Below are 13,003 nucleotides of genomic sequence, written 5' to 3' on the forward strand. Positions count from 1 at the left end.
GGGGCCCTGAATGCTATTAGAGTTTAAGACAATTCTGAAGGAGTAGGATTTGACACAGAAAAGTGCCAGAGATGTGGCATTTTGGTGCTCCACAGCTGACTACACAAACTACACGAAGTGCCAGAAGAACCTTGCGTGTCTCTTCAGTGAACAGCACCCAATGCATGGCATTTAAGGGAGCTTAGATGTTAACTGTGCTATACATCCCAGTCCCCTCATTTGTAAATGTAAGGTATCAACTATTTCAGAAAATCAAGGACAAGAATGGCTAAGTGTACTAACACAGTGCAGTAAAACGTCGGAGCAGACCCAACATGTTTATTAGTTGTTGTAAGACATTGAAGTAGAAACATCTCAATGAAAGCACATTTTAAGAAAAATGATATACAGTTCTACTAAAGTGTGACCATAGTTTTCTCTCATTTCCCAAGAGCCAAGGCAGAATCTGATCCCTCCAGAGGACCTCAACCAGACCTGGCGCACGACTCAGCTATACCACAGGTTTCTACCACCTACATACAGCTCAGTCCCTATTACGGACTGCTGCACAAGTGCGGTAGAAATGCACGAGTGACAACCCAAGGTTGTTCAGGGAGGAGCTGTGAAACTGATTTTCACCATGTGGTGAAGTGGGGAATGGGGACGGTGGCTTTTCCTTCACCACCCCACTCCTTTCTTACAGTATCCTTAAAGCGAAGTGCCCGGAGGTCCCCCAAGCGTGAGAACAACGTACGCCTGGGAACGATGTGAGAGGGTATGCACCACCGGGGCTGGACATGCCACTGCACGAACTCAAGCAGGCGGAGTTCTGAGGTGTTCGAGGGGCCACCGCTCAGCAGGCCTGCACCTCAGCGCCCCAGCTCCTCTCACGCGCATTTCTCCCTTCAAAGATCTCCCCCACCTCGCTCCCTCGCAGCCGGCGCCCCCGCCCTCCGCTTTCGGCTTGTTCCCAGTCTCGACCCCTGCCTCTCCCGCCCGCCCACGCGTCCCCTTCTCGCGCCGCCCGCCTCTGCGCCCCGAGAGGGGCAGCGGCCGCGCGACGAGCGCGGCGCATGCTCCGAGGGCGAGGGGCCCGCAGCGCGTTGGCGGGGCGGGCGGGGGGCGGCGATCCTTGGTGGGACACCCCAGCGGCGTGCCCTGGCCCGCTCCCGCCCCGCCGAACCCCGCTCTCCAAGCGCTGCTGCCGGGAGGGCCGCTCTTTCCAACCCCGGACGCCGGCGGTGCAGCGGGAGACCGGCGGCCGGGGAGGTGCCGGTGTACCGCTGCCGAGGCGGAGGGCGGTGCTGTGGGCGGCCGGGGGAGTCGTGCGATTGGCCTCCGCCCGGCGGCTAGCTTGTCAGTTGGGCTCCAGGGGTGGCCCTGAGAGCCTCTCGCCCAGCCCCCTGACGGGATGAAGCCTTTAGGGGGATGCGGCGCTCTTTGCATTTTGATTAAAGCCCCTCATCTCCCGTCAGTCTGAAGGCAGGGCACCAGGGAGGACGGGTTGGTGGGGCCTGCGCAAGGCCGGACAGAGAGAGAGTGAGAGGGAGGGGGGTGAGAGTAAGAAAACCCCTTTTGGTACATCACGTATGGCTCTATAGGAGAAATCATCTTTGGGAACGTAGTGGAAAAGACGGAGCTGGTATAAACTGAAGGCGCCCGGGTTTAATTCGCACTTGTGGGTGCCCAGCATGGAGATGCAGAGATGGTCCACAAGGTGGAAAACGAGAAGGTGGCCCTGGGACTCAGCTGTAACCGTGCTCATCACCTTCACTATCTTTCTCCGGGCTTCAGAGGTCAAGGGAGGTAAGAAAGCAAAGAGGAGCTGGAAAGTCCAGTTACCTCTCTCTCCCCTCCCCCCCTCCGCCCTCCCCGTCTCGAGATGAAGGACCTAGGCATGGCTAGGGCCGCGTTTCAGGGGAAACCTGTCAGAGCGACTCCCGATACTGGAGAGACAAGAAGGCACGGAGGCGCTTGAGGCCGGCTTGGGGCGTGGAGACCCGCCGGGAGCCCCCGGCAGCGCTGGCAGGGGACGTGCCTCCCAGGTGCCGCAGAGGGATGGCTCCCTTTCAGCCGCAGCCTTTAAGTTTGGATGTGGTCGTATTGCAGTAAGGGGATGCACTGGCGGGGTGGGAAGATGAAAGAAACACTTGTTGAACAGAGTGACTTCTCATCCAGCACTAGACTCAGTTTTGTGAAGCGTGCATATGATTTTCAGTTTTGTTGAACTTAACGGAGTCATTGCTTTGGTCAAGTTCAGCAAGTTGTGGCTGAAATGGAGCGACAAGTATCTGCCTTCTCAGAGAGGAAAGGGAAAGTTGGGCAGTGGAGCCTCTCCGTTCCGTTTTTCTCCGTTCTTCGCTTTTTTACTTTTCCCTTTGCAAAGAGTCTCCGTGAGCAAAATGTTTTCCGGGACGCGAAAAATGTATTTGAACGAGCCCTTTGGCAGACGTTGAGGAGGGCAGCTCTCAGCGGCAGCGGCGCCTCGCAGGTGGTGTGCGCAATGCCGGGCCCGGAGATGCCCAGCGCGGTGGGGGAGGGCTCGGGGGCGTTGGGGGTGGACTCGGGGGTCTCAGTCTCACGGTCGCTGGGCTCCAAACGGGCGATGTCAGCGCCAGGGCGCCGTCCTCAGCCTCCTTCCCCCTTTGCAGCCTCCCCGGGGGAACCCAGTGGTCCCTTAGGTGTCCGTGGACCTGGTGGCCAGGGTGCAGCCCGCGGGGGACTTCCAGTGGAAACGAGAGCCAGGCAGCAGCGCGGCAGTTTCAGCAGGAAGGAACAGCAGCCCCCCCCCGCCCCCTCGCCCATCCCCCTCCACCCCTCTCGTCTCCGTCCTTCTCCCCTCCGTCCTGCTGCCCGGCACGGCTCAACCCTCGGCCGCCCGCCGCGCCGTCCCATCTGGGCGCCGGCGAGGCGCTCCTGCTTTTGGGGATGTGCTCGCACATTGGCGGAGCTGCAGCGTATAATCTCCGGTGTCGGGAGCGCTTTCCTCTCCTGCCGGCTGAAAATGCTGCCTTCTCCCTCCCTCCATCCCTCCCTCCCACCCAACGGAGCCAGTCTGGCGGGGATTGAGGTTTTTATTTTGCTGTGAGTCCGAAATCCATGAAGAGGCGTAATTCTCCGAAAAGAAAAGTTTAATTTTTATGCATTTATTATTTTAAAGAGGTATTTCTCGGTCTGAATTCCCACTTTATGAATCAACAGGCGTCCTAGAGGGAGCACAGTAAGGTGATCAATTTCCATTCAAGCCCTTTATACCTGGGCACAACCTTGACGCTGTCAAATCGATCAAGGCTTCTGCCCCCTGCTGGCCCCATCCCTTACAGGGATCGGCAGGGGTCAGGTTTCATCCCTGCTGCAATCCCACGGGCTCCCGTGGAGTTACACCCAGGCTGGATTAATTTCGCAGAGCTTCATTACTAAATTTCTTTAGTGAAAACTAAGTTTCTTTAAGGCGAAATACAGTCTGCAAAGGCATGATAAATTTCTTATGCCTTGTTTCATGTTAACCATTCACAGTAGAACTGACTTAATTAAGTAGAATTTCCGTAGATTGTTTTAATATGATGGGTTGGATGGAAATGAAAAAATCAAAAAGAAAATCTAAACCCAAGCAGCCCAGGAAAAATCTAGCAGAAATCATCTGTTACTGAAATACATTTAGCAATATTAGGCAGACTAATTTGGTTTTAGTAACTATAAAAATTAAAAGCTGTATAAAAATCTTTTCCTCTAGTCTTCTGTATAAAGGACATTTCAGAAACATAAAACTACAGACTTCTTCTGTTTGTAGAAGCATACCAAACAGAACTTAGTTCTTGAACTTTTCTGAAATACAGTATGCCATTTGCTTAGAAACTACAGGGAGCTGTGTGTTTAGGGCTTGATCTGTTATTGAAGTCAGTAAGAGTTTTTCCACCGACTACAGAGGGAGTAGAATTTGACCTAATTTCCCTAACAGAGTGCAAGGGAGATATTTCTGAATCTTTTTATGTATTCTCATCTTATTTGAAGTACTTAAAAGAAAATAGGACATAATGATTCATATTTATAAGTAGGAAAGGGAAAATACTGAGGAATAAAATAAAATAGCAGGTAAGCAATATGACTAAATGAAAATGATGGGTAAAATATGAATCATTGCCCTTATAAACTGCTGAATTAAACTCTCTAGTCTTCAATTGTCTTTTCATAAACTACCCCTGTGTAAAAAAGATTGCATGGTGTATTCATACAAAGTGTTAATCATAGCAATGACTTCTTTTTAAGACAACAGAATCCATTCCATGTAGAGAAACCTCAAAAGATTCCTAAAATTCTTGACCTTTTTTTTTCCAAGTTGCTTTATTTAACATAAAAAAAAAGAAGTATGAGGTGTCTTTCATAGTACCAAGAAAGTGGGTCTGAGGGTCTGATTTGCTTATTTCTTCTTGAGTTATTTCTTCATTAGACAGAGAAAATTACAGAAGTGAGAAGCAAGTGAATGGGAAAACTAGTGACTCATATTGGGTAAGCTCAGTGCCCACCAACTCTTAAGCAGCTCTTTTTAAAAAGATTTTTGCTTTATGACTTGACTAAAGTAAACAGAATTCAGTATTTTAGAAGACATCCTTTGATTTCCTTTTCCCTTCCTCACCTTTAATGCTGTCTGCTTGCAGTGTGTTTGGAATGAATAACTCATTTAGCTGAAATGGCATGGCTTCAACACTATGAATTTTTTGTAAGAGCATGGCATGAATGCATTATTGTGATGTTGATTTAAATTTCATGGGCAAGAAACTAAACCCCAGTTATTTATAAACTTTTTGAAGCAAATAGAAACACAGCTCTTAATCTGAGTGCAAAACCATTTAAGATTCCTTACTGAAAATGAGACTATGAAGCTATATATAGAAAATACAGTTTGGACCTTCTGTGTGACAAGCAGATGTGTTTCTAATATAGAATAGATACTTTTTACAGTCATCTTACAACATACAAAGGTTCCTTGTGCTTTCCCCCCCCCTCCCCATAGGCTTGGATACTAGTGGGAGTTTGAGGTGCAGAAGGAATGCAGAACTGAGCTCACTAGTGATGGCAAAAGGAGAGTTTTCTTTGTGGCTGAATGCTTAACCCTGTTACTTATTTGTAATGGCTTAGTTACACTGGGAAGATAACAATCTGTTTCTTAAATGAAAACTGCTTTAAACTAGAAAAGCATGAATCTCTTCTCAGGACTCCTAGTGATGCAAGACACTTCTGATTTTAACTCATCAATTTACTGTTAAGGTTGAAAAAGAGTATAAACATTTTTGTTCCTTTATTTTACAGCCAAATATTCTTGTGTGTTAATTTTAACAAAATGTGAGAAACAGGACATACAAGGATTTCTCAGATAAATATTCACAAAGTGAACAAAAGGGATTAAATCAAAGGGTGATTTCACTAGAGTCAGCTAATAGTCCTAGCTGAAGGTTTTCTGAGTCTCAGGGATCAGCAGGTGAAATGGTCCAGTCTTCCCAGAATAGTGTAGGAGAGATCTTCATGTACATGTCTGTTTTGCTATGTAATTTAGATATATTTTAATTGTTTCTAAGGTGAAATAATTATTTCAACTCAGAAGCAGACATTTAACACAGAAAAATGACTGGTATGTGTTACAGATTCTCTTGAGTGTGAATTGTTGCATTTGATTTAGAAAATTTCACAAGGATCCCAGAAAGGACTGGCTGCAGGAAATTATGCCTTTATTACTAGCTCTGCAGAAAAGAAGTTTATCAATGTCAATTCTGTGTATAAGTTAACAAACAAAACTGTATATAAATACATATAGAATACACACAAATATTCGGTGGTTTTGGCTTGAAATAATCTCTGTCTATCACCTCTTACTGGAATTTTGCTAGAAAAAAACAAATCTTTGAGATAAAACCTTTTGTGGTGCTATGGTGTTTTCTGATTAAAATTAAAAACAACCAACCAAACAAAAAAACCCAAAAAAACCGACCAAGCAACCAAACAAAAAAAACCCTCATTGTTGCTGCATGTAGCACTTGTAAAATCTAGGAAAGACATGAAAGAAGCCATAATTTTACAATTGTCTTGCCCAGTGTTATTTGGTCTCTTCTAAATACAGCCTTTAATTCTAACAAGGTTGCAGCATAATAAGAGCCATGACATTGCTACTAAAGTGAAGTCATACCTAAAACACATTGAAGCAATTATGATTATCCTGGATTTGTTTCTTACAGTAGTGAACAGTAGGGTTTCCATCTGCCAGAAAGATTGAAAAGTTGCTTTTCTTTTCTCTGTGGAGCTCTCTTCAGAAGAAACCATCCCAGCACTGGTTAATTTATCATTGTTCTATTTGTTGATAATAGATGGGAATAAATTAAGTAATTGCTAATGTTCTAAGAATGTGAAGCCTTATGCAGTGATAAAAGATTTGCCTTCTGGATGGACACAATAGAAAGCAGTGGCTTAAAAGGAATTAGGGGAACACACACGTCTGCTGCAAGGGCTTAGAACTGTACTACTCAGTATTAAATACCAAGTTTACAGTCTGTAAATGTAAGGATTGTTGACCCTATTATTACAATAACAGTAGAATCTGGCAGAACTGAAATTCTTTTTAGCAGAAAATCACACATAAGGGGTTGTAACAGCAGCTCTGACATTTAATGTCTATTTCACATACTGTATGCATTAAAACTTTGACATACAGTGAAGTCCCAGACAAATAATACCTTTGGCATTAGTGAAAGTACAATCAAAGCTTTTAGTTGTATGATTTTAAAAAAAATACTTAGCTGATTCTCTGTCCAATTAAATAGGATTACTGTAAATGGCACCATCTGCAGATCTTGTCCCTAGCTGTGTTTTGTGTTTCTTCTGTGCTTACAGCTGAAAAATGTGCAAATGTTCCACATTTGAAATCTTCCATTGAAGTGGGCTCAATTTGTTCCATATTTAATTGCTGAGGGAACACCTTATTTCTTCCTGTAGCAGGGACCACTTTTAGACCTTGTCTGGTTTTGATGGTCAAAGAAACAAGATATTCCAAGAATTTAATACTTGCTTTGCTGATTTTCACAGTTGGAAGTACTAGCTCCACTGTCTGTACAAAAAGAACTTTTGGAATCTTTAGCAGAGGCCTCAGCATAGTTAGACACTTGGACTGTACTTCTGATATAATCTGCTGTGGAGTAAAATATGAATAATTCCACAGAACTATTGAGGATGATTGTAAAATACTGTTAACTGATGGGTTAATACAGATCTGCACCAGATGATGAACTAGCCCAGTCTTTTGTGGATAACAAGTGAAACATTCTATGGAATCAGGATCAGGTCTTTAGTGCTTGATTGTAGTCAGTGTTGCTGAACAAGTAATAAAAATGCAAAATTTCAGCAATGAAAGCATATTTTGTGGTGAAATACATAAAGCAAATAAGAAATGTCAATCTCAAAATCTATGTTACACTCTAGAATTTTGCAGTGTAACAAAACGCAGAAATACCTGTTCTTGCTTTTTGCTGAATACTTCCAGTAAAAAAAATATGCCTGCAAGCTAACCTTATTAAATAAGATCTGAGTGTGTAGTTGTATATAGGCAAATTTTCCACTGGTTTCAGTATGGGATTTAAGTGGGGGTTTTTTGGTGTTTGCTTTTCTTTTTTACTGTATGAGTGTTAGAGATCAGTCTTTTAAAAGAGATCTAGTTAGTAGTTAATGAATAGAAAAAATGTTTCCAATACATGCATAGACTGTCTTTATTGTCTTTGAAACACTGCTATGTATTTAGTAGATTTTGCAGCATAGAAAGTCAATGAAAACATTTCCAAATAACTGCTGTGGAAGTAGAAGTAAACCAGTTCTGAGCAGTTTCACACAAACATTTCTCTGTTGGTGAAACAAGGACCATTTAAAATGTTCCTGTATGCATCTGGATAATCTCTAGTTCATGTAATTATTAAATATGAAAGCACTGCAATAACACCTTCTTCTAAAAATATCACCAGCCAAGATCCCAATTACATAACTCATCTAAAAGCTAACACGTAGGAAATTTTTTAACAGGTAAGACAGCCTTGAAGTATGTCTCCAGAAATATATACACAGACAATATATACTTGGTTTATCTCATAAATTCATATTTAGGTTCATATTAAAAAAACACCTTGGTTTTTCATGGGAACTATATAATTACTGTAGGCAGCTTAATTAGTTTCATTTCTATACCTGGAAGATACTCTGTAACTTGGTTTTGCAGTTCATACTATCCACTTCTGTAAAGTTCTTCAGTTCACATCTATGAAAAGTATTGAAAACTTCCTTAAGGATGCTGCGGAACTGAAGCTTTTGATGCTTGCTCCCACTACAGTCTTCCATTACGTGTCTGGCCTTTCAGTAGAGAGTTGGGAGGCAGGCAGATCTCAGACTACCAATCCCAAAAGCCTGTGAGGAAGTGAAGATCTGCCTAGGGCTAGCCAGTAGGAAATGATAAGGGCAGAAAAGTGTCTGTTCCTTTTCTGCTGCTTAGGCACCTATGGCAGAACTGCAGGGAAACATTGCTTTGGATACAGAGAATAGAGCCTGGGAAGGTAAGAGAGTGCTTTCTAACAAGTGGGAAGGTCAGTGCAGTATTTTTGGGCATCACATGCTTTTGAATTCCTGCATTTGGATGTTTACTCTTGTACTAATGATTAACAGATGAAGAACACAGTAAATTAATAAATACAGATAATAATAATAATAATGTTTATTTCTGTTTTTAAAAGGTATCTATCATACCTGTCCACAGTAAATAGAAGTATGTAAGGGTAAAAATAAGAACAAAAATATTCTTAGGACATTAGACATAACAGAGGTTGTAAGTAATAGGTGGCTCTTGTATCCTAAAGATCAACAAACTTACATCCATATTCTAACACTGCTAGTAAAGACTTTCTTAGGAATAATTTGGCAAAGTGGCAGCATTTATTACTCCTTCTGTTCTAGCAAGCATAGGTCTAGCTGGTAAACTAAACTGCTTTCTAACTGGACTAATTATTAGTCCAGAAACTGGACTAATAATCTGGGAGAAGGAATGCAAGGAGGGGAAAAGTTATCAGGTTTCACAGCAGGAGAACTGCTGAAACAGCTTGACAAATGGTAGCTAAAATAAACCAATGCAGAGGAACTTTGGCACAATCTGTATTTAAGACTGTTTTTAAAAGAAAAGACATTTCCCCCTTTTTCTGTCCTGGCAGCACCATTCTGAGAGGTCAGCAACAGAAACTAAAGACTAGTTAGCCCTTCATATAAGTTCTTGTTCATGAAAATATTTCACCTCTGGGACCATCTAATGTCAGTTAGAAACCTTCATCATAGTAGTTTTTATCTTTAGCCACATACAGAATGCATGGAGAGTCTTTAGAATGAGCACTTAGAGATTCAAAGGTAAAGAAACTAAATAACTATAGGCTATTATGCCTTAACTAGGTAGCATAGTTACACAAAGTGGTGGAAGAGCTAGAATTTTCTGTTTATGTTCCTAAATACTTACCTAGAAATGTAAGTAGAGGTAGCTCACTTGGGAAGGCATGTTCACAAACATGCATATTTTAGCCTACCAGGTTATAATACTTCTACTGTTTAAGTGATCTGTCACAGTGAAATGTAAAGACTAAACTTAAAAAAAACCACTCCATTTGGTAGTCAAGATTAGTATTTCAACGCCCTTAAGTTTTCATCTTGTGGTAGTTCCACTGGAACAGACTGCTGTCAGAATGCAACATATTTCCATGGAAAAAATATGAAGTAAAATAATAGTTACTGAGAAGCATTAGTCTTCCTAAATTTTTCAGATAACTCTTTTTACTGGGCAAATTAAGCTCTTTTCTACTCCAGGATTGTATCTCACTAATTATGAGTTATTGATTGTAACATTTAAGGGCTGTTTGTGGATAATCACTGACAATTCTCACTTTCACATTAATCAAAAGAAGGGCATTACTGGAGAATTAGGATAACCTGAGAAGTTATCTGTTACTTATATCTGGAAAAAAACCCCAAACAACAAATCAACAACTGTTTATTATAAAAAGCACTGTTTATTACACCTCAAAAAAGGAAAAGCTACAGTTACTGAAGTTGTTAACAGCAGAGCTAACAGTTCCACACTCAGTTTGCTAAGGTATGGCTGTAAAGTAAAGAATATTGCATCTTTTTAAAATTACTTACATTTGAAGTATGTTCCCCAGCATGCTATCTGGGGGCACCTTGGATATCATGTAGGTGAACATAGCCTTTGAACAAGGAAGGGTCATTGTGCCTGGGCTCTCTCATAAAGAGACTAAGACCAATGAGTAACCAGACCAAAATCTAAATTTAAACTTCTGTGCTTTTTTAGGCATTTGAACAGATAGATAAACATTTTAGTCTAAATGGGCTTTCCCCTGAAAAATTTCATGCAGGTATGAATTTAGTAGCCAGTAGTTGCCACTACATAACTTTCTGTCAGTCATTTAGCTAAATCCAAATGTTTTGAACCAAATCTGGCCACTCCAATACAAATCTTCTTTCATCGGATACTTATCCCTTTTCATGTAATGTACATCCTTCTACTTGAGGTTTATGTGGTCTTCTACAAGAAGCATTCCCATAGAGAGATGTGGAACTGCTAAGCACTTATACTGAAAACTGAGGTCATCCTTAAGACAAGGAAGCTTGATGTCACATTGAATAAGTCATAAGTGCAGCTTGTGTGTCCAAAGGACTTCAGTCTCTTCGTTGTTTTACCATTTCTCTTGCTATCATGACCTGTATTGCAATTGTACCTGGGAACCTTCTGCAGGGATGTTTTCCACCAAGAGAAGCGAGAGCCATTTTATGTAGCAGATTACAGCTCAAAAGTATCAGGAAGTCAAAGTCCTCTGATTTTATATAATAAGTACTATTTATATTGTATGACTTTATAACATATCAAAAAGTAAACCTGCTGTTTTTACTAGGTTCTGCCTAACTCAAGAAGAAATCACTGAACAATGGCAGTAATTCTTAAGTATAGTGCACTATAAAAACATCAGAATTTGACCCATATCTGTAGTATCTGTATCAGTATTAATAGGTATTATATAGCACAGATTTTATTCCCATGTAGAGACTTTGGAATGAAATGAAAGCTATGGTGTTTTAAATTGTTTATATTTGGTCAAAACGTCATCTGGATTGTTACAGAGGTTCTTTATCAATCCATGAGCATTATATTTGTAAAAGATGTGGTTATTAATTAATTAACTAGAAAGTGTTGTCATAGCCTTTAAAATAAATGCATCATTGTATATATTGGAAGTCTACTCAAAATTGGAATTCAGTTTTTATATGCATTTTACTTGAAACAAACAGAAAACGGAGGAAGTTTCCCTCATGTAATTCACTGCTGATACTCTGTTCTGACCTGGAAGTGTGCAAGTGTGGTCTACCATGCAGGTTACAACTGCTTAACTCCACTGAATCTGTTTAAAATCCACCAAAGATATGCTGATACAAGATTGTTCTTGTTTTCTTCTTCTTACTTTACATGGTTTTACATATGTTGTAGTACTATTTAAAGTAGCCAAGAAGATTTTCTATTTCTATCAGTCTGTCTTCATTTTCCCCTCTAAGATTCCTACTTAGTTCCTATCAAAGAAAGCTAAAGGGAAAGCAAAAGAAGATTAAACATGGCTTTGGAGTTATATTTAATATGAAATGCTCTGGTCCAAATGTTCTTACCTGAACCACTATAAATATTGAAAGCTTGCTCAGCCGTATCACAGTAATGAAGACCAGAATTTGCATCCACAATTTAAAATATTGCAAGTTATGACATAGTTCAGGTCTTGGGATGTCACACCAATAATATTTTTTGGCATGTTTTATCTTCTTTATTTTTGAAAACCAGGAACTTATGCTGAAGCTAAATGGTTAACAGTTTGATACCTTGAAAGTCACTAGAATACTCAGGTTCCCGACTCACAATTCTGTCTTTTAAAAAGGGATCTTTTGCCCTTCAAGAAATCCCAGTACTTATAAACACTTCTGGCTACTGCTGCATAGTCTATTAGAGGCAGTGAAAGTTGCACATCTCTCTGAACTTCTTAAACCAAAGACATACACTGCTGAACTCTGCCTTACAATATTTAGTTGGAAGAATAAGCCCTTGCAGTTGGCTCTTTATCAGTGAAAAAGTAGCACAGCAGAAACAGGCCTTTTTTGTTTGGTTGGTTTTTTTGATTGTGGTCTGAAACTCCGGCGGCCTGAAGCTGAAAAATGCAGGGTTGCCCTGGTGTATGTGGGTTTCCTTCCCAGGGATTATCTGGCTTTGTCTGGCTTACCTGTATGAGGGAGTCTTCAAGCAGCAGTGTGGTGTGGCCATAAACAGCTGCACAACGGGACCCACTTTTAGGATCTGGATCTTCTACTTTGCCAAATTTGCCATGGTAAACAGAACTGAGTTCTCAAAGCTGGTATCTGAGTTTCATAAGGAGAGTTGACTGCACCCCAAGAACTAAGTGACCAGAGCTGTTTGCATGATGTTTATTTGTTTGCTATTTCCTTGCCATCCTAAATCTTGGCACTGAATTGGAAAGGTGCAAAAAGACCAGAAGGTAAAATCATTTAGGTAAGCTGCTTTATGAACTGTAAAGAAGTTCTTGTGAGAGACCCTAGATCTACCAATATATGGGTTACAGTGGTGTTGCCCCATAAAAATATAAGCAGTAGACTTAATTTGTGGATCATGCAGACAGGCGAACTGCATGGCCTTAGAAGTGGTGCTTCTTCTGGGTATGGCTTAGCATTCCCCAAAGTCCAGAATGCTAGAGAAGAGGCAGTTTTCAGGGAGAAGTTTCCAGGATGGAGTGAATGTATAGAAGCAGGCAGAGAGAAGTCACTTTCAGATGCTAGCTTCCAGACTATGATCTTCCCTGACTCTGCAAGTTGTCTTCCTACTTCTCTACCCTGATCCTTTAAGCAGGCCAGTGCTGGCTGTGCAAGGACTTACTGTCCTTTAGTCTTCAAAGAG

General features: G+C 41.5%; 1 protein-coding gene across 4 annotated transcripts in view; it reads left to right on the plus strand.

The window, feature by feature from the left end:
- The first annotated feature begins 1,670 nt into the window (after positions 1 to 1,670).
- COL11A1 (collagen type XI alpha 1 chain) overlaps positions 1,671 to 13,003 on the plus strand; it is a 128,049-nt gene continuing 116,716 nt past the window's right edge. For 3 of the 4 annotated variants that reach the window (XM_054384210.1, XM_054384207.1, XM_054384209.1), the window contains exon 1: positions 1,677 to 1,785. In XM_054384210.1, the coding sequence (XP_054240185.1) occupies positions 1,677 to 1,785 (109 nt within the window). Of the gene's footprint in view, positions 1,786 to 13,003 lie in introns of all 4 variants that reach the window. The other variant, XM_054384208.1, reaches the window with a different exon arrangement.

The sequence above is a fragment of the Indicator indicator genome, chromosome 10 (genome assembly GCF_027791375.1).
Source record: "Indicator indicator isolate 239-I01 chromosome 10, UM_Iind_1.1, whole genome shotgun sequence".
NCBI classification, from domain to species: domain Eukaryota; kingdom Metazoa; phylum Chordata; class Aves; order Piciformes; family Indicatoridae; genus Indicator; species Indicator indicator.